General features: G+C 39.2%; 3 protein-coding genes across 3 annotated transcripts; 1 reads left to right on the top strand and 2 right to left on the bottom strand.

Moving 5' to 3' along the window:
* The first annotated feature begins 17326 nt into the window (after window positions 1-17326).
* On the top strand, window positions 17327-19292 carry RpL36A (ribosomal protein L36A). Its single transcript, XM_065227163.1, has 3 exons — window positions 17327-17453; window positions 17706-17879; window positions 19125-19292. Exons 1-3 carry the CDS (start codon window positions 17451-17453, stop codon window positions 19260-19262), a joined length of 315 nt encoding a protein of 104 aa, XP_065083235.1. The 5' UTR covers window positions 17327-17450; the 3' UTR covers window positions 19263-19292.
* On the bottom strand, window positions 19167-20035 carry Fcp3C (Follicle cell protein 3C). The gene has a single exon (XM_065227162.1). It carries the CDS (start codon window positions 20016-20018, stop codon window positions 19428-19430), a length of 591 nt encoding a protein of 196 aa, XP_065083234.1. The 5' UTR covers window positions 20019-20035; the 3' UTR covers window positions 19167-19427.
* A 136-nt stretch (window positions 20036-20171) lies between these two features.
* On the bottom strand, window positions 20172-21339 carry LOC135705430 (uncharacterized). Its single transcript, XM_065227164.1, is given in 3 exon segments — window positions 20172-20615; window positions 20617-21044; window positions 21103-21339. Coding segments are annotated over 3 exon segments (897 nt in total). The 5' UTR covers window positions 21212-21339; the 3' UTR covers window positions 20172-20255.
* Window positions 21340-27172: the final 5833 nt, after the last annotated feature.

Below are 27172 nucleotides of genomic sequence, written 5' to 3'. Positions count from 1 at the left end.
ACAACAGCCATGTATCTCACATAGTGTGGTGAGGTACTACGAATCTTCGCAAACACAAATAATAATACAGAATATCGTACAATACCTCATTCAGCCTACAGAACATCAATATCTGGTCAAAACTCTGTTACCAAAAACTCTGTACTAAGGGGTCCTCCCTCCGAGGTCCCTCCCTTTCCGGAGCCCCCTTCAGGTCCCAAGCTAATCGATGCACCCCATGAAACATAAGAAAATCCATGAACCCCTCATTTTATCTGTCAAAATTTCATAGCAAATCAAAACAAACATAGTGTAGGACTAGAATTTTGACTAGAATGGGGCACGTTAATCGTTTGCTTGGGACCAATGGGCTAGTCAATCAGTGAGCCAATTTAAAATCGTTAGGGCGGAGTTCTGGGTTGTTGGGAGGGTTGTGGTCTTTGGGTACCACAACCACGTTGTTCGCATCGTACCACTCGATTGCCTTTTTCCCATAGTGGCAGCTCACCAAGTCCGCCCAGAACAGAACAGGTCTATTATGTTGCTTTAGGAATGGTAGCAGCCGCTTTTTCAGGCACGTAGATCTCTTGATTGATGGTTCCCGTAGTAATGAAAATGCCACTTTTTAGACCATACGTGCATATGGCCTGCCAGATGAGATAGTTCTTCGGGAACTTCGATAGTTTGGTGGTTTTGAAAATTTCAGCCACCTTCCCTTTTCCTGATGCGGTATAAAACTCCTGTCCCGGAAGCTGCTTGAAATCCGCCTTCACAAAAGTTTCGTTGTCCATGACGACACAGTCGAACTTTGTGAGCAGATTCGTATACAGCTTTCAGGACCGCTGCTTTGCCGACGTATTTTGTTTGTAATCTCGGTTTGCCACCTTCACCTTCTTAAACGTCGACAACCCGGTTCGTTTCTTGGCCCGCTGCACAGTAGTATGGGAGACATTGAGATTGCCAGGATTCCGCTTATATTTCTCCACCACCTTCTTCGTCGTCGCTGCCACGTCCGGATTACGATTGCCGCCGCTTCCAGGCTTCCTGGCGGTCGACAGACGCTCCCCGAACACTTTTAAAACGTTTGGCACGGTCGATTTGGCCACATCCAGAAATTTTGACAACTTGGCGTGTGAGAACGTCGGATTCTCTTGCTGCGCGAGCAAAATTTTGACACGCTACTTCTCTTGCTTGGACATCATTTTGAAAACTGGAGAGCAAACGGTGAAAACTCATCATAGCAACCATTGTATATGTATACAATCAACTTCCAAATGCAACATTTCAGGTTTTGTTTATGCATTTTTAACAGAAATACACCAATTTGAAGTTGACCAATTTTTGCGCGATGTCCATCGGTGATTAGCACTAGATTTCGGAATAGAGACCGAAGTTAAAAAAAAAATGAATAAAAAGAAGAGGATGGGGCAAAACTTGAATCAAAGTTAAATAACATTCCTTGACTTTAATTAAACACTGACCAGACTAAGCAGTTATAACATGATATAAACCTTGATGACATTTTCTTGTCGATATTTATTAAAACATGTTTTAACTCTGTAGTCTGAGCAGGGCATGAGGCATCTATCATTTTTGTTTTAATCTAATCTTGAATCTAATATTGTTTTTAATAACCTGTCCTAGTTTATGAAACAGATTTTCATCCAAAAAAAAATCCTCAGTAAAATCTTAGAATAGCCTTCCTCTATGCGACGGAATCAGCTTCACTATGGAATTATAGAGCGATCACACCCTTCCAAGGAACGAAAATAACCCAAAAGAACTGCGTGGAGGGAAGTCATTCAACTCTGTTACATTATTTGGTGGTCGCTACCGATTTCCGCCGTCCACTCCTGCGCGCTTCTGCTGATGGAAAAATAATGATTCCTCTATGAGGCACGCGAGTGCTGCAGGGCTGGCTGAGAAAGAAGGCTTCACATGGGCTCCTCACCGCGCGCACACCAAGCCACTGACTGGATGGTACTATGGCAAAGCGGAGCGAGCCCGCCGCAACAAGTGTGATTGACCGGTTAATTTTTGACTGTTTTATATTTTCGGGAGATTCCAAGCCCGCAGGTACGAGAGGGAGGATGCATATAGGTATGATGAGTGGTACATTGTTGATTGGGAGGATGGGAAGAAAATGATACGGTGCATGGTTCGGAAGAAGAGTAGATTTGTTCGATCTTATCAGTAAGGTCTAAAACTTGACGACAAATTGAGCTTTTAAATTTTCAAATTACGAGTGTCAAAATGCAAGTCAAATGTGTTTTTCTTATACATGTTTGTTGACAACTCAATGGGATATTAAAGCTATAATTGACCTAAGAGAAACCGTTTTTTTTTGGGCTGTCCATATACCACGTCGACATTTGAGGGGAGAATGTCCACGGTTCATACAAATTTCCAAAAATGTATATGGATGATTGTCCACGTAGAATGTGGACAGCCCACTTCTGCAAGTTCTCACTATACAAAACGGACAGCTAAGCGGAGCCGGACGAGCGATGGTAAAAGCAAATAAATAAATGAATACAATTCTCGTAATAGCCACAATTAAAGTCTCCCGAGAGCGAAAGGAACTCCTCGCGATGGACCTCTCGCAAGATGACCTCGACCGATAGCGGCACTTCAGCAGCGGGGAGGTCGCTGCGTGTGATCACATTACCGAGCGACTGACCGACGTCGTATGAGTATGCTACTTGGTAGACTGCCAGTCAGCCCGAAGACGACGACTTTCAGCGAAGAAATGTACACGCGCAATTATGAATCTTGATTTTTAATGAGCGCACCGCGAACGGCAAGGAGATGAGCAATTTGCGTCTCCTTTAGTCCTCAGTTTTTCCTGATCCCATAGGTTCAAGTGGAGGAAATTTTATCTTAATGTTTATGCTCAACTCCGTTTCATAATTGTTAATGCAACTTGGCGCAGTTTAACAATCTGACAGGACAAAATTCGATGGTGTTAAGCCGTTGGTCCACAAGTGTACAATCATTTCACTTTTACTTGAAGATGGATCCCGTTGAAAGGGAAAGGCAATCTCATTTTAATCTCGACGTCTGCAATCCTCATTACAATCGAAATCCATAAATATTTAAATCAAGATGTTCATATTTTGTTTTTCGACTAGCATTCAGATTTTTACTTTGTGTAAAAAGACTTATTTTCTCAGTGCATCAATAGTGGTGAAATTTTTGATTTCAGCATCAATTCGAGTTCCAGATTAAATATTCCATTAACGGGACCCTTAAAATCGCAATAAAAAGTGCATCCGTCCGCGAATCGACTACTTTCTATTCTACGGAAATTCTGAAAGTCAGTTTTGACCACACATCTCATGGAGGAAACCATTGACCCTTCTACTTGCAACTTTCGTCAGTCGTTGGAACACGAAGAACAGGAACCAACACTCCGCAGTCTGACGAGATACCAGCTAAAGAGAATTTTAGAAAATATGCCCAAAAGGAAACGACCGAAAGCGGAAGGAGTGAAATAAAAGTTCAACTCATAAATTAATTTCTTTCGCTGTACGTTTTCCGACTGGAGGGAGCAAATGAGTGTGGCCTGCCGCTATAAGACCATCATCAGCCATCAGGCCCAGCTCTTTACACAGAGGTACCGTTGTTTGCGGATGGAGCTATTTAGTCGAGCTTCTGCATTCATTTTCCATCAGATGTCGCTGCTGGGGTTTACGGTGACATCTATCGAGAATCACGCAAAATCTGATTTCCGTTAGTTGTTCACAGAGGACTGTGCAGTTAAAAATCTAGAAATCACTTTCGCAGACTGCAAAACATGTCTGGTACCTCTATATATGCATTTAGATTAACATCCGAGGTTCCTCCTTTTTTTAAATACTTCCTAACGCCGCCTCCAACAGGATTTCCCTTATTTAGCTTACCAATCAGACTAAGGCATTGTTGTCCTCTGCTGTCCGAAGAAGTCGTCTCCACTCTACTCGATCCATGGCCACACTTCACCAGCCTCGTAGTCTGCGAAGGGTCCGCAAGTCGCCTTCTACTTGGTCGATCCACCTTGCCCTCTTCTTTTTGTTCCTGTTGGGTCGCTTTCTAGAACCATTTTGACTGGGTCGTCGTGCGGCATTCTTACGACGTGCCCAGCCTACCGTAATCGCCCATTTTTTGCCATGTGGACGATTGATGGTTCTCCCAGCACACGAAACGAAAATCAATCATTTTATTCATGTGTTTCACTTATACATTTTTGCCAAAACATCAGTCATTGGAATCAGTTATGCATTCCATAAGACAAACCACATAGGTCATATAAGAATGCATAAAAGGTATGTGTGACCGCTAATACATTTCATTTGACACATGACCTTCATTAACTTTTTGCAAGGCGTCTGCTTATTAGTTGACTTATACATTTTATGAATAATCAGCAATAGAAATTTCCCAAAAGGTATAAGGAGATTTCTATCCGTGCAACTGGTGCAATTCGTGGTTCATTCGCCTCCTCCACGTTTCGTCATCCATCTGCACTCCACCGTAGATGGTACGCAACTCCTTCCGTTCGAAAACACCAAGGGCGCGTTGGTCCTCCACAAGCATAACCCAGGTCTCGTGGCCGTAGAGGACCACCGGTCTAATCAGCGTCTTGTAGACAGTCAACTTCGTGCGGCGGCGAATTTTATTCGACCGGAGCGTCCCCCGGAGTCCAAAGTAGGCACGATTCCCTGCCATAATGCGCCTTTGGATTTCTCTGCTGGTATCATTTTCGGCGGTCACCAGTGAGCCCAAATTCACGAAATCATCCACCACCTCGATTTTGTCACCATCAATCTGAACTCGGGGTAGGAAGCTAACATTGTCTTCCCTAGAACCTCTTCCTTTCATGTATTTTGTCTTTGATGCGTTGATGGCAAGTCCAATCCGCCTAGCTTCAGGATTTCCCTCAATTTTTATTAATGGGACGGGGCTTAGATAGTCCTTTTTTTTGCCGAATATGCAAAACAGGAGAGACTTCTGATGTTAATCCAAGATATAAAATTGCATTAGGTCCTAAGTAACATTGACAGATTCTCTTCGTCGACTTTCTTTTTGTATCCCCACGACCATATTAAGACATTGCCAGGTATTTTCAGCACACATATCAAAAAAAAGAAACGGTTATGTGCTCATGTTATTAACGAAAGAGAAAGTCGACGAAGAGAATCGATCAATGTTACTTAGGACCTAATGCAATGTTCAGCTTGATATGTCACTTATTGTTTTGCAGTTTCAGGTACTCTATTTTGTAGTCTGTGAGAGGGAAAAATGCTGAACAACCAAGTCCATGAATGATTTCATTAGGTTGTCGTGCACTTTTTTTACCTGAATATGCATCAAAAGCGAATTATCTCCACTTTTCCATTTTTCTATATGGAGATTTTTATTACTTTTTATTACCCTAAGCTTACAACACTGATGTCGATCAATGGACATTTTTTTGATTTTGGCAACCTTTCTTTTTGTTTACACCTCGGATGACTTCACCTGGGTTGTGAAAGTTTCCTCTAGTTTCGATAACAATACTTCCCACGCAACATAGTCAGTTTGTCTACTATGCTCGATAGGTAGACGGTTTGACAGTTCGATAGGTAGATTTGGGTTTCAGTCTGCGTAACTCCCCGAGCAAAGTCCAGCATCAAAATGACAGCAAATTGAAATCAAGTTTTGATATCAACATCAAACTGAAATCCTAATTTGATTTCAGTTTATGCAATTGGGTTCTTTACTTTTGAAAAATATATCGGTTTTTATATATCATCTGAAAGAGCTTCGTTTTCTGAGCACAGCGATATTTTTTTCGAATCCATACACTTTCATCTTGATTTTTAAATCAAGATTTAAAGCAAAATAATAACTTCACTGTTTGACACTAAACTGACAAACTGACAGCTCACTCCCAGACAAAGTGACACCGAGGGGCGCTAATTAGGTGATATTTGAAAATGTAATCGTACTTATTTAAAATAGTTCCAGTGTACCAAAATTGATGAAATTTTGGGTTTGGGCTCGGGTTTGGGTTCCATTTTTAATGAATATTACGAATATGCATTTACCTCAATACCCTTAAAGAACCCGATTGACAAATTTTGTTTTCATTTTGCTGTACACTTGCTTTTCAAAAATATGTTGTTGCGGGTTTGATTTCATTGCCTTAGCATAACATCAAATTGAATACTTGTTTTGTTATCAACAGGAAAAACTGATATCAAATTGAGTTTTCAGTTTGCTCCCACTGATAGCAGAAATAGTTCTCAATGTGATGTCACAGGAAGATTTTTTTGCTCACAATTTTGATATTTTAACCGTTAAAACAACCAAAACGACAGCAGCCTGAGCATTCATAATCAGCGAAATCACAACATCAAATTTAGATTTCAATTTGATCTCAGACTTTGCTCGGGTCTTCTATTATCAACTCTGCTTCCTACCGATGCAACAGTGCCATATGTGTGAAAAATAGCCCTAACTAAATGGTAAATTTCTAGCTGCCTGATCTATGGTACACTAAAAAAATATATACTAATTAGTATAAAATTCACACTAAAATTCTATACGCCTGGTTGACCCTAGGCTGCGTTTAGTTGCCAACAAAACGAGCCTAGTATAAACTTGAAATATAAGGGATATAGTATATCTTTTGAATATACATGCTGGTTTATTCCAGAACGATTTTCACGCCCCCAGGTTTGTTTTGGTTGTCAAAAGGATTAACAATATGATAATAACACTGACAGAATTGATTAGTGAATTGTTGAGCAATTCCTACACGATGCTTCCGTCATTTTGTATGAGTTTTGTTTTGAATCTGCGTTCCGTTTTGCAATGTTCCATTTCGCTTTACTCCGTTCCATGTGCAAAATGACGTTTAGGCAATTTTTAGTTTGCACGCCGTGCAGATAAGCGGGGTTCAAATTAAAAAGTGTTCAGATTGAAACCGGTCATATTACCGGTGGTCCACGGTATTCAATCAGTTGATAATACAATTTAAGTTTTTAATTTATTCATAATACGAAAAATAAATCTCCGACACTTCGGCCAAAGATGAATACTAAGATGAAACTGTCGGAAGAAAAACTTTCTATTTTAGTGTCCTCTTTCACGGTCCCTTTCATCTAATGAATACCCCCCGTATGCAGGGTAATTTTGTGGTTTTGCTGCCCCCTTGGTAGAGATGAAATTTGGTGCACTTTTTTATCAAAACAATCACACTAAAATCAGAGATGTCCCATTTTTTAATTACTTGATTAACAACTAACCGATTATTTTTTGTTGGCTGTGCTGTATTTTTAAAACCAATGAGAGTGCACACACATGTTTAAAACAATCGGTGATGATCGTCTGGAGAAGTTAATGCTTAAATCGGCATTTTATAACCGATTACAAATATTTCAAGAGCAATTTTTCATTATGTCGATTATGTCGTAAGTAAAATTCGCACCAATCCGAGAAAAATAAAGTTTTGTTTTGATGACCGAAAAGTTATTCCTATTGCCAATTAAACTCATATAATCTCATAGTTATAGCAATGTTTAACATATTTAGCAGGGTTTTAATCATACAAATACAAATCGCTAGCTTTCATACTAAAAAATACTGGTTTTTAAGTCAAAAGCTATTATGCGTCGTTTGGTGGCCCCTATTGTTACTTAAGTCAAAGTGTATTTACCAGGATATTCGGGAGAATTATCAATTATGTCTCCTTACGTGCAGTCCATTCATCATTTTAGGACCACCGAAATCATCTTAGCAACAAACAGTTTGATTTATTCACTTTAATAACGAGAAAGCGAAACGACGAACGTACACTTTTCACGGGTTCCTCAGCGCTGTTACTTAAGACAAACGGCATCTCCATAGAAATCGGTTGACTTAAGTAACATCGAAAACTATTTTGATCGGAAGGTGATTCCGTCAAAAAGCAATTTGACTGATAAATAAATTTAAAAATGGGATGTGATATATAGTGTAATAGCAGGAGCATCGATTGACACTGATAGCTCGACTTTGTTTACCTTTGTTACTTTCGACGTAATGAAAATTTTCTCTTCATTTTACTTTTCGGTTCGTTAATCGATTAATCGATTATTCGAATGAAGGTCAGCCATCCCTAGATTAGAGTCGGTGTATAATGAGTCACGCCAAGAGAAAAACAGTTGAACTCGCATCACGGTTTTCGAAGGATTCCCTTTCTTTTCACTTGGCAACAGAGGACTTCTACATCAACTTCAAATGACTTCTATACGCAGAAAAAAAAATATTTTAAACGTAATAATATTTGACGTAAAATCAATAAGAATTACATTTTGTTTTGGCTGCAAAAAGAAATCATTATTGTTTCAACAATCCAGTATTTTTGTTCCTCAAAATCCATGGATTGTTAAAAGCAAAAAGATTTTTTTTTTCGAATTTACAAGAGCTTTCATGGTTTTGACGTAAGCTGCCAAATTTGGCAGCTGGGGCAACAACAAAAATATGTTTATTTTTAAAAGAGATTTCTTGTTGATTCAATCATATTTATTTTATGAAGTCTGACAATTCACGCAGTAGAAATAAAAATATGTTTATTCATGCAAAAATCCGGAGTGATTTGAGATTTGGGCGTAATTGCTTTTGTAAACAAACACGTCAATTACTGATTTCTCTTGAATAAAAGCTCAATCTCACAAACAAACTATATCAAATGATACCTACATCATAGTGTCATTTCTTTTCGAGATTGAGCTTTAATTTGCGAGAAATCGGTGATTGACGTGTTTGTTTACAAATGCAATTACGCCCAAATCTCAAATCACTCCGGAAATAATATGACCAATTGTTTGATCATCCTTCGGAAGGAAGTAAAGCCGTTGGTCGCCGGTTCATATATGTAGGGTCCAGGTGTAGGAGCTGCCTTCCTGGCGTCGGTAGCACGGAAAACAAGATCGACGGAAAAGCAAATCAAAGAAAGAAAAAAAAGAAAAACTTTTTATATTTAGCAACTGCAGTATACTTACTTACCTCAAGTCTCAATATTTTCGAAAATCTTGCACTGATTTCTCGAAATTCACAAATAAAAACAATATTTACGTGGAACGCGGAAAAGAGCTGAATTCAAACGAGAACGAGGGAATGATTAGTAGTTATTTTTGCATTCATGCGTTATGCTCGGAGAATGGACACAGCAAATAAATGCTAAATTAAAGCTTACTATTGTTGGATTAATAAAAGAATATTGTTGTTTTTACAATAGTTGCAATAAAAGTGGCTTATTAAAACAAAAAGAATCTTATTTTGAATTTGTATAAATAAGTATTATCGAAACAATAAAATGCAATATAATTTCAACCGGAAGTGTTTGTTTAAAAACAACTAAAGTTTTTTTTTTTGGTTCAATGCAATCAATTTTCTGTCCGTGTAGCTAGAACAAAAAATTGCGGCTGTAGTGAATCATTATATCAGTGATTTTGTCAAATTATCTTATCAAACAATAGTAGAAATTCTCATTACTGATCATTAGCAAACGTATCCCATGACAATTTAATGCTCACTGCGTGTTTATGATCATTTCTTCAATCTTATTTTATATTTTATTGCAATACCTTTCGTGGACCTTTCATAGCATCGTAATGTTTGTTTACTTTGCACGATAGGTAGCCGGTTTGACAGTTCAATAGGTAGACTTGGTTTCACTCTTGGCGTGACTCCGATACACCGACTCTACCCTAGATGAATGTGAAACGTCGTCATTTCAAATATAAGGACCGTACATAAATAATGATACAATTTGAAAGGGACCGGGGCTAATCACAAATTACGTCCCCACGGTAACTGAAATAAACACGAGTGTTCACCGGTTGCTTCGGCCATCTGTTAAATTTCTCCATGATTGTTTACTAAAGAATACACTTGTCAAAATACTCTCGCACAAATCGGGTTTAGTTTAAACTATATACTGAATGTCATATGTAGCTAAAATCATTTACGCCACTGTAAGAATTGAACTTACTAAATTTGCCGATAAGACAGAAAAATACATATCATGCAATTGCACTCACGTCAGTAGCGTTCACTTCTACCATAGCCTTGCCAAACAGAATTATGTATTCATTTACCTTTCCTACACCCAGAACAGCGAACCCGAATGCGCGGATCATGTTACATCTTTCAATACGCTAATAGCCTAGCAAGCACATTGACACCAATGAAACAAACATAGAATTGTCACACCGTTATAGGCATCTCACTTTCCCTACAGTAATTAAATATAAATCACACCATGCCAATGCAACAAATTGTAAAATGTATTATGGCAATAACTCCGTATATAAACCCAAGAAGTTGATTAATAAAGACAGATACTTTCGATCAAAGAATCACTTTGGATTGCGATCCTCTCCTGCCCAACTTGGGATACACAGATTTGGACACCGCTAAAAGGAAAAGAAATTCCCCAAGGTTCTGCGATCCTCTTCTGCCCTCTGGGATAAACAGATGAGGACACCGCATCCATTCCTTGATTATGCCGCGAGCCTGCATACTTGTAAAAAGGCATAATATGAAGATAGTATACTTTTTATACTAAGCTACGTGTAAACCTTGCGAATGACAGAAATGATAAAATTGTAAACTATCGATGACTACTAATATATCAGAGTGTAGTAAGAATACCGACCACAAATGGTATCTTCATCACCAAAAATCAGGTATCAAGCAATCCGGCTAACGGAATACCATCAGCTAAAACTCCATCCGCAAACAACGGTACCTCGCTGTATACTTCTTATAACTCTGCGAGGCGTTCGCTGCTGCTCAGATTGAAGAAAGGAGAAAAACACACAATCAGGAAAGAGAGGAAGAAAGGAAGGAAAAGGTTCTCACCGTTTAAGTTTTGTTTTTGGCGTGACTTAAGAGCTGAAAGTCGCTTCCAACGTTTCCGGACGAGCAACGGGACTGCGTGTTGTGAGGGTTGGATTTTTTTCTCAGCCGGATTTTATCTGGCGAAAATGATTGCGAGCTAACTTATCAACGCTATTGCTATAAATAATAAACGTAAAAGTAAAAATAGACTTGAAAAGGTAAACGAGATTAAAAATCAGAAATTAATTTGTAATCAGGGTTATCAGGCGTAGTTACAACTGTCCAAATGTTATGACACTTCTACTTCTTCTTCTTATATGCTTTTACCATAGAGGTAACTCTAATACCAGAAGGTCCCGAAGAAACGTGCTCAAATTTTTGGCTCAGCTCTGGTACTATCTTCGGTCCTAAGCTAATCGAAACACCCCTCGAAACATAGGAAAATCCACGAACCCCTCATTTTATCGGTCAAGCTTCCAAAAAGAATCAAAACAAACATAGTGTAGTACTAGAATTTCGACTAGAATTGAGTACGTTAATCGATTTGCTTGGGACCAATAGGCTAGTCAAGTAGTGAGCCAATTTTAAATCGTTAGTTTCCACTGGTTGCTTTTACGCTTCTCTAGCGAGTGTTTTTCCGGCTCTCAACCATAGAGTTACCTCTATGTTTCAACAGTGTTCAATAGATGCACTTCCACAGTTACATCCTCGGTTACATCAACAATCAATACGACATTAACGACTTTAAATTGACTCATTACTTGACTAGCCCAAGCAAACCGTGAACCCCCGTTAATCTGAACGACGCCTCGTGCAAATTAACGGGGGTTCATTTTTAATTTAAAATTCTAGTAACCCTACACACTTAATTTTGTTTGCCGAATCTCGGCAATTTTGCCGAGATTTGAACAGCCGAGCTCCCGGCATACATATTTTGCCCAGATCTCAGCAAAAGTGACGTTTGGTTGCTGAGTTTTGTAATTTTGTTTGATGATCCTCAGCAAACAAACGTCATGTTTGTTGAGATCTCATTAAAAATTCATGCCGAGAATTCGGCTTGCAAATCTTGGCAAAAAATTATTTTAACCTAATTTGCTGTTTTTTTTTTTTTTTGATTCTGCATTCCGTTAAAAATCGTTCAGATTAAGAACGGTCAGATTACCAGTGGTCCACGGTACAATAAGGCAAAATAACGTAACAGTTCCACAAGAAATCGGTATGAATTTCATTGATTTGCCATATGAAAAATAATGTTGAAAAATATAAATAAAACGGATCAGACTGGAACCGAACCATGAACGGTGAGATTACGGACGAGACCGTATGTTGACAACTCGTTGTTCATCGCTTGGGAAAATGAAATGTGCGGTATCCAGCTTTCCATGCTCGGTAATGGTGACCTTTTTGTATGCATAAATGTATCCTTCACTGTACCTTTGACACTAGCTGGAGGGCGTATGTTGTTCCATTTTCTTCTGTTCCTGGAGAGGAAAAGGGTTGGATAAAAATCCGAACCTCCAGATAGTGTCAAAAAGCACAGTGAAGGATACATTTATTCATACAAACAGGCCGCCATTACCGAGCATGGAAAGCTGGATATTGCTAGTCAACCTAGTATCGATAAACCTTGTTAATAAATTGGCATTGACGGCGACTCTGTAGCTCTTTACTCCTATGGTAAAATCTAAACAGCCTAAATTTATACAGAGGCGACATGTCAAAATTGGAACAATCTATTGTCTGTCAAAATCATAGGAAAAGTCATTCCAATCGAGCAGAAGACCTGTCAAATGGATAAGATGTCGTCTCTTTATAAATTCAGGCTCTTTAGTAAAATCCATAAGCAAACGTCAGACGATGCGTGAAACATGGCGGACTTCGTACTATCCTTTCACTACACCGAAAAATCCCATACACTGATAAATTGAACTATTCCCATTTTGCTTGAAATTTAATCAATTTGACATTAAACTCAGTTTAATCATATCGAATGATTAGAAATTAATCCTCTCTTTCTAAAAAATAAGCATCTGATATTAATCCCAGTTTAATCATGGTTGATTAGATTGTAGATTTTTTTTTTGAATATTTTTTAACATTTTTGATTCTATTTTAAACATTTTTGATTGAATATTGAATTTTTTTTTATTAAATATCAGTAATGAAAAAGAATAAAATTTAATAATGGAAAGATTATTTCGATTTTAATCATGCATAACTACCATAGAGGTAACTCTAAGACCACTGGGTCCCGAAGAAAATCATTATTATTTTTGGCTCACTCAGTACCAGAACAACGGTCCCAAGCAGTACCAAGCTATTTCACTCACCCCTGCATGTTCTGCATGAATCCACACACCCCTGATGTTATCTGTCAAACTTTCATAGCGAATCAAAACAAACATAGTGTAGTAATAGAATTTCAACTAGAATAGGGTACGTTAATCGTTTGCTTGGGACCAATAGGCTACTATAGTGGTGAGCCAATTTAAAATCGTTAGTTTCGTATTGATTGTTGTAACTACTGCCAAAGTAATCATGGCTCGGACTCAATAAGGTGAAGCGGGAAACTGCATACTTTTTAAGCTTTTTTGATTTAATTTATCTTTGAGTGTAAGATGTAACCCTCGTCTAGGGCGAGGGGGCCGACACATCTAAATCTCAATTCTAGATGCTCAAAAAATCTCACACTAGCGAATCAATCTTCGAAAAATCATCTTTCGTTTCTCGCATTTACTTGCATCGTGCTTCATCTTTTTGCAGGTAATCTTCAAAATCGACATAAATCTTCCTTCTATCTACTCAGCGTGCGTGCAGCTAGCCACAGCAAAACACAATCTTTTCTGCATCGTAGATAGAGTCGCCCCCCTCGGTCTAGGGTGACAATTAATAACCCACCCTTTTAACGTGTTTGGTATGAGCGTGTGCCTTGTCTGTTATGATTTATTTTTGTTTTGGTCACACTCTCGGCAACATACTCACCACTGCTTTGTTTGTAAATATTTTAATTTGTTGTTTTCTTAGTAGATTTTATTCGTGTAGGCATGTTTTAAGGATTGAAATGTAGTGTAAAAATTATCGATTTAAATTGTCTCGCATTTAGTATAAAATTAGGTCCCGTTTCTCCTCCCGCTGCAAAAGAAGGCGAAAAACATAAGCAGCATGACATTCGAGCGCCGTTGCAGGAGAACGATCAACAATCAATACGAAACTAACGATTTTAAATTGGCTCACTACTTGACTAGCCTATTGGTCCCAAGCAAATCGATTAATATACCCCATTCTAGTCAAAATTCTAGTACTACACAATGTTTATTTTGATTCGCTATGAAAGTTTGACAGATAAAATGAGGGGTTATTGGATTTCCTATGTTTCGAGGGGTGAATAGATTAGCTTGGGACCGAAGAGAGTACCAGAGCTGAGCCAAAAAGTTGAGCAGGTTTCTTCGGGACCTACTAGTCTTAGAGTTACCTCTATGGAACGATGGCGGTTGTTGTATTGTCCGTGATTGTCAGCTAGCACGAAAAACAAAAAGAAGTAACAATCCACGAAAGGAGTACGACGCGTTTTTGCCCCGTCCGTTGATTTTCCGGAAAAAGTAAGGAGATTGCGGTTTTCGTGGCGTGCGTCAGCTGGACATATCATCCCCAGCATCGTCGGGTGTGCAATAGTGAAGTTCCTCCGAAAAGTGCCGGCCCGTGGATTGTGAGCCAGAACATAGTGAAGGGTGTTAGATCGCCGCCATTGGGGAAGCTAAGTGAAAAGGAGTTTTTCGTTTCCCCGGCTAGTCCCCAAGGATCCCTGAACACCGCCGTCCTCACTGCGGTGGCTCAGCCAGTAGAGCCAGTCTCGGCAACCGCAGTTAAGAGCCAAGGAGGGACGAAGCAGGCCGGACCGAAGGAGCGTTCATCTGGGTAGTGCACTGCGGTGACTAGCGGGACCATCTACGGCGAGTAGTTGGTTCGGTGATTCGTCACCATCGTCGCCGGGAGAGGGGGAGGGGTCTGATAAAGGAGCCTTGCTCATCCCCCCGCTAAAAGCAAAGGACCGCTGCTACGCAGCTAGAAGTGTTGAAGGAGAAAACGCTCGGCACAGACCGTGTCTGGACCCGACGTGAAGCAGTAAGAACCAGCAACCGCCGCCACTATCATTGAAGGGCCCCATCGAGTGATAACGAGGACAACAAGGATAAAAGGGAAAGGTTAGAGTAGAATAGACGTCTTAAATTTCATATTTCTTTCTCTTCTTCTTAACAATCCATCCAAATCCAAACGTCTTTGGGCGAAGTTAGAATTGGCTCACTACTTGACTAGCCTTTGGTCCCAAGCATATCGATTAACGCACGCCATTCTAGTCGAAATTCTAGTAATACACTATGTTTGTTTTGATTTTTTATGAAAATTTTACACATAAAATGAGGGATTCGTGGATATTCCTATGTTTCGAGGGGTGCATCGATTAGCTTGGGACCGAAGATAGTACCTGAGCTGAGCCAAAAAGTTGAGCTCGTTTCCTCGTTCGTTTTTTCGGGACCTACCATCAACAATCAATACGAAACTAACGATTTTAAATTGGCTCACCACTTTAGTAGCCTATTGGTCCCAAGCAAACGATTAACGTACCCTATTCTAGTTGAAATTCTATTACTACACTATGTTTGTTTTGATTCGCTATGAAAGTTTGACAGATAACATCAGGGGTGTGTGGATTCATGCAGAACATGCAGGGGTGAGTGAAATAGCTTGGGACTACTTGGGACCGTTGTTCTGGTACTGAGTGAGCCAAAAATAATAATGATTTTCTTCGGGACCCAGTGGTCTTAGAGTTACCTCTATGGTAATACCATAGAGGTAACTCTAATACCCCGTTCACATTACAACCTATATCACGTAATATAGGCTGTCTTGCAATGATCACTCATACATAGGATTTCCAGTGAAAACTAGATGTATGAGTGCTCATTGCAAGACAGCGTATATCACGTGATATACGCTGTAATGTGAACGGGGTATAAGACCACTGGGTCCCGAAGAAAATCATTATTATTTTTGGCTCACTAAGTACCAGAACAACGGTCCCAAGCAGTCCCAAGCTATTTCACTCACCCCTGTATGTTCTGCATGAATCCACACACCCCTGATGTTATCTGTCAAACTTTCATAGTGAATCAAAACAAACATAGTGTAGTAATAGAATTTCAACTAGAATAGGGTACGTTAATCGTTTGCTTGGGACCAATAGGCTACTAAAGTGGTGAGCCAATTTAAAATCGTTAGTTTCGTATTGATTGTTGGTAATACAATTCGTTTGAAAGTTTAAACTTTTAAAATGAATGGCTGAATTTTTTTGAATTAACAGTTGATTGACTTTCGTTTTGAAAGCTAACTGCTTTCTACCAAAAAGAACCAATGCAAACTTTTAATTATAACAATGGTTTTTTTAATTTTAGCAACGATTTTTCTTTGTGTGTAGGTACTATACTTTGAAATCTGTGAAAGGGAATCTAGTATCATGTAGACAAAACGTCCAATGTAACACTCATTGATTATGTCATTGAGAAAAATCCTTCAATGTAACATATATGTTACATTGAAGGATTTTTCTCAATGACATAATCAATATATCCAATGTACAACTCACCTTGTCAAAACGTCCTATGTGTTTTTTCTATGTTGTAGCATGAAATTCAAAGCAAAATTTTGATTTTACCGTTTCTTCTTAATTTTCAACGTTATTATACACTGACTACATTAAAAATAGAATTGCATAATATATTGTTTTTAAACAGTTAAATTAATAATCTGTCGAACTTTAACTTCGTTTTTCCCAAAATGATGGATATGTTTTTTTTTTATATATATCTTTATTAAGGAGACTTTCAGCCGTTGGCTGGCTCGTCTCCGACGATGGATATGTTACATTGGTCTATTTGAAAAGTGACGCGAGAACTCACTACTTCCCAAGGTGTGGATTGCTATTTCCCCCACCTGAATAGCAACCCTCGGTACGCAAGTAGCTTTATGGTAGAGGTTGGTAAATGTGCCTTACTTACTCATTGGTACGGTTGCTCTTAGGATTTCAGTTCAATTATTGCTGATTGCATCTGAAACTGGACTGTCCCAAAAATGCAAAAAGTGTGATAAAAGTGCACGTTTCCGTCAAATAGTTTTGATGTCTTCGGAGCACTTATTGCTTGCATCATAAGGAATAAGTGCACCGAAGACACCAAGACGATTAGACGTAAACTTGCAGTTTTATCACACTTTTTAATAAGTGAAAACGCGCTTATTAGTCCAATTTGGTGTGAAACGCGCAATATGAAAACAGATTACGAATATGCATTTACCTCAATAAATCTAGAGTTCCCAAATGTTACATTTTCACCAAACTTTCTATCTTTTCCCACTATTCGTTCCCAAAGCAGTCGCATCTCATTCGCTGTGCTCACCGTCAGAGCGCACACTCGCTAGCATCAAAGCGCTTGAAATCGTTTCCCATGCGAACAGCTTTCTTGCACTCCCCGTACCGGAAGCTGTCAAACAGACAGACAGCCGCGTTTGACAGTTCTTGTTTCCTGCGCTCTCTTTTCGTTTGTAACTGAATCGACGAGAACATCAAAATGGTACGTGGTGAAGTGAATTTTCACTGTTTTCGCGGATAAACTGTGCTGATTTTGTGCTAAATTTTCCGGCAATATCGCGGCCACCAGGTTTACCTGGCGGCTAGTGAAAATTCTCGCCCGGATTCGTTTATTTTCCGCCGAAAACAGTGAAATGTTTTGTGCTTACATTCACCTCTCCTTGAGGTTAAGGGGTGTTTGGATTTTGTAAATGGGCACTAATCTTCGGTTTACTTTGCATCGGCCACATTTTAGGTGAACGTTCCCAAGCAGCGTCGTACCTACTGCAAGAAGTGCAAGGTGCACCGCGTCCACAAGGTCACGCAGTACAAGAAGTCCAAGGAACGTCAGGCTTCGCAGGGTCGTCGCCGTTACGATCGTAAACAGAAGGGTTTCGGCGGTCAGACCAAGCCCATCTTCAGAAAGAAGGTAAGTTTCGGCGGTGGATAGGGTTCCGGGAAGGGGGACAATCATGCGTATCCATTGTTTGAGGAATTTTGTGGATATTAGATCTTCTTACGGTTTGTGATAAATAACGCTCAATTTGCTCGTCAGTGAGATTGTTCATCGTTTTCTGAGAATTAATTTTAGGTTTTATTAATTCATTCAGATGAAAATGTTATTTAAAAAATCCATACGTCTCGAAGAGATCCTTTCGAAAAGTAATAACTTGGAAGTTCCGTAAATTGATCCGAGGACTTCACTTCTTAAGGAACTCGGATGTGATCCGAAGGATCTTAAGGACATGTCAGGAACAGCAACAGTGAACTTCGAGAATAAATTAAGCACACTTTCTGGAGGAATTGTGTGCAGGAACTAAGCGATGAGTAAATTTGCCCTTTTTTCCAGATTTGTCTAAGCAATAAATTCCGACTATGAAAAAAGTAAATATTAGATTCTCTCAGTATATTGGTACTACTCATAGACTGAGTAAAATTTTCGTCAATTTTCCTCATTTTCCTGCAGAAATTTGAGGTTTTCCACAGAAAAACATGAGGCAAATTTACTCAACGCTAAGTTCCTGCACTTTTGATGATTATGAGTAAACTAAACTCAAATTTGGGTCGTTCTCATTGGCAGTGTGGACTGCAATTGTAACCCAGTTAGCGAACAAGTACTGTAATATCCAAAGTTTTGCGTGAGCTTGTGGACTTCGAACGCAGAACCAAATTGAGATCCAGGAAAAATGCTGCTGTCTTAACTCATTTAACCTAGCGATCTCTTCGGCTTAATTTAATTGTATGTTTAATGGTTTTATAGTCAATTTAAATGTATATCGCACACCAGGAAAATTACTCAAATTCCGAGAAATTGCTAATCAGGATTTATTGGCCACCAGTACCCGAAGTTGTCGAAATACATCCAATACACGAAGTTGTCGAAATAGAAAAAGCTTCCAAAGTATATGAGTTCTCTTGGAGTTTCAAGAGTCATCGATATTTTCGAAGTTTTTCATTGTAATTTGGAGAGTTGTTGGAGTAACATTTCTTGAACTTTTTACAGTTCTAAGAGATTGAGAGTTTCTCAAGTGGCTGAATGTTAACGGCAATCCGGAGCCGTAAATTTATGTAAATAGAAAATCATCCTCAATCACTGTTCTAAAGAACTACCCAGACTGATGGTCTGCAAACAATCAACTAATCAAATTTCGATTCTTTACCCCCTTTCCCTCAGGCCAAGACCACCAAGAAAATCGTACTGCGTATGGAATGCGTCGATTGCAAGTACCGCAAGCAGACCCCACTGAAGCGCTGCAAGCACTTCGAGCTGGGAGGCGACAAGAAGCGAAAGGGACAGATGATTCAGTTCTAAGCGCTCATTCGGTTGCTTGTGTATTTCCATGTAAGAATTAAAGAAAAAGAAACAATTACTGAACACTGTTGATAAAATTCACTGACGGAACATGGTCCCTCGGGGACGAGTTTCGGATGTAACCAAAAAAAAAGCAACTGAGATTCTGCTTGATATCACATCCCTTTATTCTTCGTATGATCCTGCCTCGTCGTCTTCCTCGTCCTGGCTGATGGCCGTGGTTCCATTGCCGGTGAGCAGTGACTGTCGGATTACGGCTGCCATCTTCGCGCACCGCACTGGTCGATCATTTTGACAGCAAAACTCCCTGCCAGCCGATAGATTGGTATTGACCCAGCGAGGCGCGCAATTCTGATAGAACAGATAGGCTCGCTCCCGGAAGCAGTCCCGATCGATGGTTCCGCAGATCAAGGCCGGCGAGTTGGGTAAGTGTTTCAGGATGGCATCCAGACATCGATTCGAACATTGCTTATTTCCCGCCGTGGTGCAGGGATAGTGTTGCATCAGTTCCAGTTGAATCCCAGGATTGCCACGGGGAGGTTCCGATCGGTTCTGCTTGTTGAACTGTCCCGTCAAAAAGATGGCACACGAACAGGGAACGTTGTCCGACTGGGACACGGCGTTGCTTTCCAGATCGGCGTTTTTGGTCTTGCGAGGTCTTACCCTTAGGTTTCGATTGCATTCGACGGGACATAGAATGCTCAAAAGAACAGCGAGCTTGATGATGACAATCACAGCGCGAATTTTGTGAACCATCTTGAGGCACTACTGGAACAGAACTGACCCCACCAGAACCGTTGGTGCATGAAGAAACATACAAGCTATGCGCTGCATTTTGTTTAACAAGCACTTTTCCCTGACATTGACGGTCAACCTAATGCTGAGCATATCAGTTAACTGCAAGCTTAAGGTCATCGGACTGGAGTTGAACAAAATACACTTGTATTTAGTCATTGCACCATCACAAGATGTCGCTGTTTATTTAAAACATTGCTACGACCTAACAGCAAACAACTTTGCCGTCCCCACAAAAACCGTCTGCTCTCCTTGAGTACATTCATACGAAATTCCTACAATTTTTCTCATTTCTTCGACCTTCACCCGAAACAAAACCTCCTCGTCCAAGCGGCACCGGTTGGGAAATCTAAACTCCTGTGAAGTTACGACATAGCCCGGAAAGTTACTGCCTATAATTCCAGCCGTAGTCGCATTCAGCAAGGCACCGTTCACGAAACTTTGCTGATTCAACTGATGAATCGGATTCCGATCACCAGTGAATTCAGCAAATTTCACCAAATCTGCTTGGCAAAACACCCGACTCAAGGTGAGCACTTGACCGGTAGAAAAGCTACTGCTCAGGAACCTTTTTATTTGAAGCAGCACCATTATCTTCCAGGTAAACCGTTGCCAAGTTTGCCACAATCTTATTGGTGCCTCGCTGCAAACTGAGCATCAGCCTTCGAAAGGCCTGGTCTATTGGTTGCTTGTCCAAATATATCAATGTCGTCAGAAGATGCCCTAGCAGCTCTCCACTGTTTGGGTACTTCTCTATTAACGTTCTTAGTTGCTTCACAGTGCCACCACGTCGAAGATATTCGCCGATTTGTTCATCCAAGCAAAAGTTGCACACTCCCGCTGCGGCGTGGATCAGCAACGCCGGATCTACAGAGTTGTTCAGTATCTCGATGAACAGATCGTGGGCTTTGGCCTGCCGGAGATAGCCCCAGTTGATTGGATCGTACGCAAAGTTTGCTAGGTTGGCCGTCACCTGCTGCTGTGCTGCTGTAATTTCAAGTTTTAGTTTCCAATGAGAGATTATTCAAACCGACGTTAATCTCACCTAAACTAGGAGTTTCGTAATATTCATCCACAAGTAGGGTTATAAATTCCCGTCGATCGATTCCGTCCTTCGGTGTGCGGCGTTTTAGTTGCTCGTGGTTGCTGAACATAACTTGCTGTTAGCTGAACATGGCACTGAACTTATTCAGGGAAATCAGCAATATTTCATTCTGATCCTTAATGCTGATATAGTTTGTAAGCTATACCTAGTACTGATTTGTTTTGCATTGAGAAGCGATTATAAATTTGATATTATCGGAGTGATTCGAGATTTGGGCGTATGCTTTCCACGTCCATAGCGTATTTCTTGCGAATAAAACCTCAATCTTCTAAACAGATAACACCATCAGGTGAGGAATGATTCCTCTATCATTTGGTATAGTGTGTTTACAAGATTGAGATTTTATTCGCGAGAAATCGGCGATTGACGTGTTTGTTAACAAAAGTAATTACGCCTAAATCTCAAATCACTCTGGTATATTTAAATATTATTTTTGTTTTGATTGCGGCGCACATGTGTGAGTGTGCATACCAACGCTCTGTAATAGCGGGGTTAGACTATTTTACCCCACAGTTTTTTTATAGCAAATATAGCTTCTTACACTCAAAGATAAATTAAATCAAAAAAGCTTAAAAAGTATGCAATTTCCCTCTTCACCTTATACGCCTTATTTTCAATGCACCACCAACGTAGAGTGCGCCACGCGAGTTCGAGAAGAAACGTCAACCAAACCGTTTGTTTACATCAGAATAAGTATTTTTCACAACGCAAATTAAAGCATTTTTCATTCAACATCTTGCCAATTTCTATCGGTAATTGCCTTATTGTACACGGATAGAAATCTCCTTAGACCTTTTGGCAAATTTCCATTGCTGATTATTCATAAAATGTATAAGTCAACTAATAAGCAGACACCTTGCAAAAAGTTAATAAAGATCATGTGTTAAATGAAATGTATAAGCGGTCACACATACCTTTTATGCATTCTAATAGGACCTATGTGGTTTGTCTTATGGAATGTATAAGGCTGATGCTTTGGCAAAAATGTATAAGTGAAACACATGAATTAAATAATTGATTTTCGTTTCGTGTACGATTTTCCACAGATCTGAACTGATTTGTACCTTAACTATTCACACACAAGAAATCCGGAAGAGCATAACCACTAAGGCACTTTTCTAATTTTCCATTTTTCTCAACAAAAATATTCCTGAACACCAACAGGATCTTTGCAAAAACGTTACAGAATTAAATTTTTTAACTGTTTATTAAGTTCTCGAGCATCAATTTGCCAGGAAAAGTAAAAAAGTGTTCCGCTTCCTATGTCTCAAGGCAAAAATTTCTGCTCACAACACTCTTTTTGACGTTCTCCTATTCACCACCACAGGTTGAATCGATCGTTTAGTTCCCATTAAAAAGGCCTATTGAGTCCGAGCCATGATTACTTCGGCAGTAGTCATGCATGATTAAATTCGAAATAATATTTCCAGTATTAAATTTTATTCTTTTTCAATACTGATATATAATCAAAAAAAGTTTAAAATTCAATAAAAAAATATTAAATAGAATCAAAAATGATTAAAATTTATTCAATAAAAGATAATCTACAATCTAATCAACCATGATTAAACTGGGATTAATATCAGATGCTTATTTTTTAGAAAGAGAGGATTAATTTTTAATCATTCGATATGATTAAACTGAGTTTAATGTCAAATTGATTAAATTTCAAGCACCTTCTGCAGCGAATCATCAGCGAAGGTCCCGAAATAACGTGCTCAACTTTTTGACTCAGCTCTGGTACTCTCTTCGGTCCCAAGCTAATCGATTCACCCCTCGAAACATAGGAAAAACCAATAACCCCTCACTTTACCTGTCAAACTTTCATAGCGAATCAAAATAAACATTGCGTAGTACTAGAATTTCGACTAGAATGGGGTACGTTAATCGTTTGCTCGGGACCAATAGGCTAGTCAAGTAGTGAGCCAATTTAAAATCGTTAGTTTCGTATTGATTGTTGGTTTTACTGACTCGAGGTCGTTCCTTAAGCGGTGTTGGTACAGGTTAAACCTTTGCCGACTGTCGGATTCAACGCGCCTACGTCTACGGAGCTTACGCAGAAGTGATACGCAATTCGGTAGAGCTTGTCAAACGCTTTTGAGCTTATGTAGTATAGAAATCTTGAAATGATTGATACGTTCTTTAAATTAAGTAATTATTTGATACAAAGGTCAGTACACACAAAAAATTATCGTTAATGAAATTAAAAAAACCATGGGTAAAATTAAAAGTTTGCATTGGTTCTTTTTGGTAGAAAGTCGTTAGCATTCATAACAAAAGTCAGCCTATTGTCAGTTCAAAAGTTATGTGCCCCCTACTTTTAAAAGTAGAAACTTTCAAAATAAATTGTAGAACTGTCAAATCACAGTGTTAAATTGACAGTGTTAAATTTGAAAGTGTATTATTTTTTATTCAAACTAAACTTTCAACATTAAAGCTTTGTATACTTATATTGACATATGTGCCACTTTGATTTAAATATATAAAATATGTTTAATTTAAATAAAAGCATTTTCAACATCAAAATATCATTTGTCATCTTTTTTATTGTATACTGAAGATCAAAACTTTTAAATAACTGTTTTTATTTTTCAATGTAAAATATTGTTAACATAATGATATGTATCCATATCGACGCACCCATTTGTCTTTCAAATTAAGCTGCAAACCCAACATACTGACAGATGCCTCAAACTGACCATTTCCCTGCTGCTGTTGTTTCCTGCGGGACTCCTCCATTACGTAGATAGCAGCAGTGTTTGAGAAATGTACAGTTGCTGTTGTTTATGCTGTTCAAACGCAGGGGGACAAATCAATGTCCATGACGGTGAGTTCATCCAAACATCCACCAACAGCAACTGGTGCGGACTACGTAGACCACGATCCTTCGCATCCACGCTGTGACTTGACGACCGGCTTGGTCAGTATAAGTAACGAGCATTCCAGTTTGCTCAATATGACTTGGATAGCAGAACCAATCCGGATTAACGTTCCATTAGTGGTACTTACGGAAGCGATAAAACTAGGGTAAAAAAGTAACCTGAAATTGTGCAGAAAAATCATGTAATCAATCAAATTTTTTGGATCCAACAAAAACTCAATAAAATTTTAATAACCTTTACAGGAACAATAACATTTTTTTCTAAATGTTCACGCAAACCTTGAAAATGGTAGCAGCAATGCTAGATTTCAGATAGTATATATATTTTATTTTGCGAAATTTTGCCACTTCTAATTTCCACTAGCGGTCAGAGTGACAAAGGCGGGAAATGCAAATGAGGGTTCAGGGCTGCCAGTAAAAGTTGATATGAACACATATTATTGAAAGTTGAACAATTTTTCTTTCAAATAATGAACTTTTAAAATTACAAGCCAAAATTGAAAGAAGTTCTTTTAAACTCATAGCGTGACTTTCATTTTGAATATATTCGTAGTTAAAACTACGAATTATGAGAAACTTTCAATTTGAAAATACATTATTTTTATTGATACAGTTTTTATATTTTGTGTGTAGTAAATAAGTAGAATATCTAGGGAGGAAACCAAAATTAATCAACTTGCCAACATAGGCTATCATATTTATTTTGGTGGCACTCTTTAAATGATAATAATAAAACGGATTTACTTATTCAATCGGTTTACTACGCGGATGTATCTACGCGCACACGTCACAGAATTTTTTCTATAACTCTTGAAACAATACACACGGAATCCAGTGTTCAAGCGGCCAACATAGGCTAGTCCTTCTGCTGTATTGTCAAAGATAGAAGTAAAATTTATTAAAATGGGTCAAGTCTTGAAAACTAAGCTGTCACGCAGCTCCAGCTTGATACCCAATAAAAAAAAGAAAAGAAAAAAAAAAGTTACACATTCGTGCAATTTTCAATAGTGACCTTTTTAAAATTGATAAAGTGTTCATTTTAGCAGATTCGTAGATGACATTTCAATCGATTGGCTTGTTTAGAATTAATATCCATTCGCTTTTGACAGAGCTATAAGTGGTCAATACTTGACCACTTTTCAAAACGCGGTCGATTTTGTTTTTTTTTAAATTGCACCCCCAATACGTTGCCGAAAGACGTAATCCTACGTCAAAAATATGTTTACTCGCAACCGTTAGTTTTCTTTCTGAGGATATCTGATAGGAGATGGACCAAGTTGTAGAATCAATACAAGGGAAGCACAATTTTTGTCCATGGGAGAGTTTGGCTGAATAAGCAGGTACCACCAGTACCGCAAAGAGTAGCCCGTTTGGACAAACCGTACCTCCTGGTCTTGAAGGTACAGACGCCTTCGGACAGCAGATGACCGCTTCGGAAGAATTATTGGAAGCCTATACGTCGGCGATGTGAGAAGGAGGTGGGTGTTCCGGTAAACAAACAAGTCACCGAGGTCCGGAAGAAGATAGTGGATTCTTTCAGTAACAGGTACTGGATAGGATTGTATTAAGGGGTTTAGGTGTAGAATGGAATTTAGCAGTAGTAGTGGTAGAGTTACCTCTATGGTGGTAGTACCATAGAGGTAACTCTAAGACCACTGGGTCCCGAAGAAAATCATTATTATTTTTGGCTCACTCAGTACCAGAACAACGGTCCCAAGCAGTCCCAAGCTATTTCACTCACCCCTGCATGTTCTGCATGAATCCACACACCCCTGATGTTATCTGTCAAACTTTCATAGCGAATCAAAACAAACATAGTGTAGTAATAGAATTTCAACTATCATAGGGTACGTTAATCGTTTGCTTGGGACCAATAGGCTACTAAAGTGGTGAGCCAATTTAAAATCGTTAGTTTCGTATTGATTGTTGGTAGTACTTCGACTCATAAGATTGAGGTAACGGCAGTGGGCAATGGATGACTGATTGCGAGGATAAGGTGCATCTTTTGTACGAACTAAAACCATAGAGGTAACTCTAAGACCAGAAGGTCCCGAAGAAACGTGCTCAACTTTTTGGCTCAGCTCTGGTACTCTCCTCGGTCCCAAGCTTATCGATTCACCCCTCGAAACATAGGAAAATCCACTAACCCCTCATTTTATCTGTCAAACTTTCATAGCGAATCAAAACAAACATAGTGTAGTACTGGAATGTATACTATAATGGGGTACGTTAATCGATTTGCTTGGGACCAATAGGCTAGTCAAGTAGTGAGCCGATTTCAAATCGATAGTTTCGTATTGATTGTTGCTAAAACGACATTACATAATGGGAATGCAGGTTGGTGGCAGCTGGAGGGTTCTATGGAATGCGGGATGTCAAGTTGTCGATCGTGGGGTCGGGTTCAAATGGGTATCATTCCTACGAATACTGGTCCATCTCGATCGATGTGCGACCTAGTTATAAGCATTCGTTCACGCAGGAGTTTGGATTCGGTGACAAGGAGGAGCGATTTTTACGGATCAGTAGCCATAACATAATCAATCGAGATCTTCTAACTAAAAAACGATATGAAAATGAAATCAATCTCAGAATCAGAATGGCTTAATAAAGGTGACATCCAGGCACTTAGAGCACATATAATTGCTTGAGTTTTTGATTTCGGACATTTCAAATGGACGGGACAAGTACAGGTTATAAGTTTCCACCTCAACATAGAACTAACGCACGTTTCTGGAGCCATCTGATACCAGTAAAACTGCATTTACTGATGTTACTGCAACTGCTACGTAGGCTGCTAGACGAATTCCGTTTTTCCAATCGCGCATCCGCCGTCGTCGCCCGTGACAATAGACGATCGTGCAGATTATGTTGATGCTGATGTGCCCGATTTGCCAATCGTTGCTAACCAGAGCGTAAAATAATTGTAAGTACTGCACTATTCAATCCATTGCTCTGTCCAGACACTTTGTACTAATCAAAAATAATTGCTGGTAAACCATCAGGCTATAATAAAATTCATTTAGATTCCCTGATAAAAAATACCATGAACGAACGATAGCCCAAATGATTGAGCTATTCCACAAATAGTTTGGATGATACCCCAAACACGTCGTTAAGCAAATTAACCTT

This window comes from Ochlerotatus camptorhynchus, unplaced genomic scaffold (genome assembly GCF_037179485.1).
Source record: "Ochlerotatus camptorhynchus isolate MF236.1 unplaced genomic scaffold, CSIRO-AGI_Acam_v1.1 ptg000267l, whole genome shotgun sequence".
Classification (NCBI taxonomy): Eukaryota; Metazoa; Arthropoda; class Insecta; order Diptera; family Culicidae; genus Ochlerotatus; species Ochlerotatus camptorhynchus.
The sequence above is the reverse complement of the archived record's forward strand: the minus strand, read 5'-3'. Positions and strand labels throughout refer to the sequence as shown.

Coding starts and splice junctions, on each gene's coding strand:
- RpL36A (XM_065227163.1), top strand. Junction 17,880..19,124: donor AGCCCATCTTCAGAAAGAAG/GTAAGTTTCGGC, acceptor CCTTTCCCTCAG/GCCAAGACCACCAAGAAAAT.
- Fcp3C (XM_065227162.1), bottom strand. CDS start 20,018: ATGGTTCACAAAATTCGCGCTGTGATTGTCATCATCAAGCTCGCTGTT.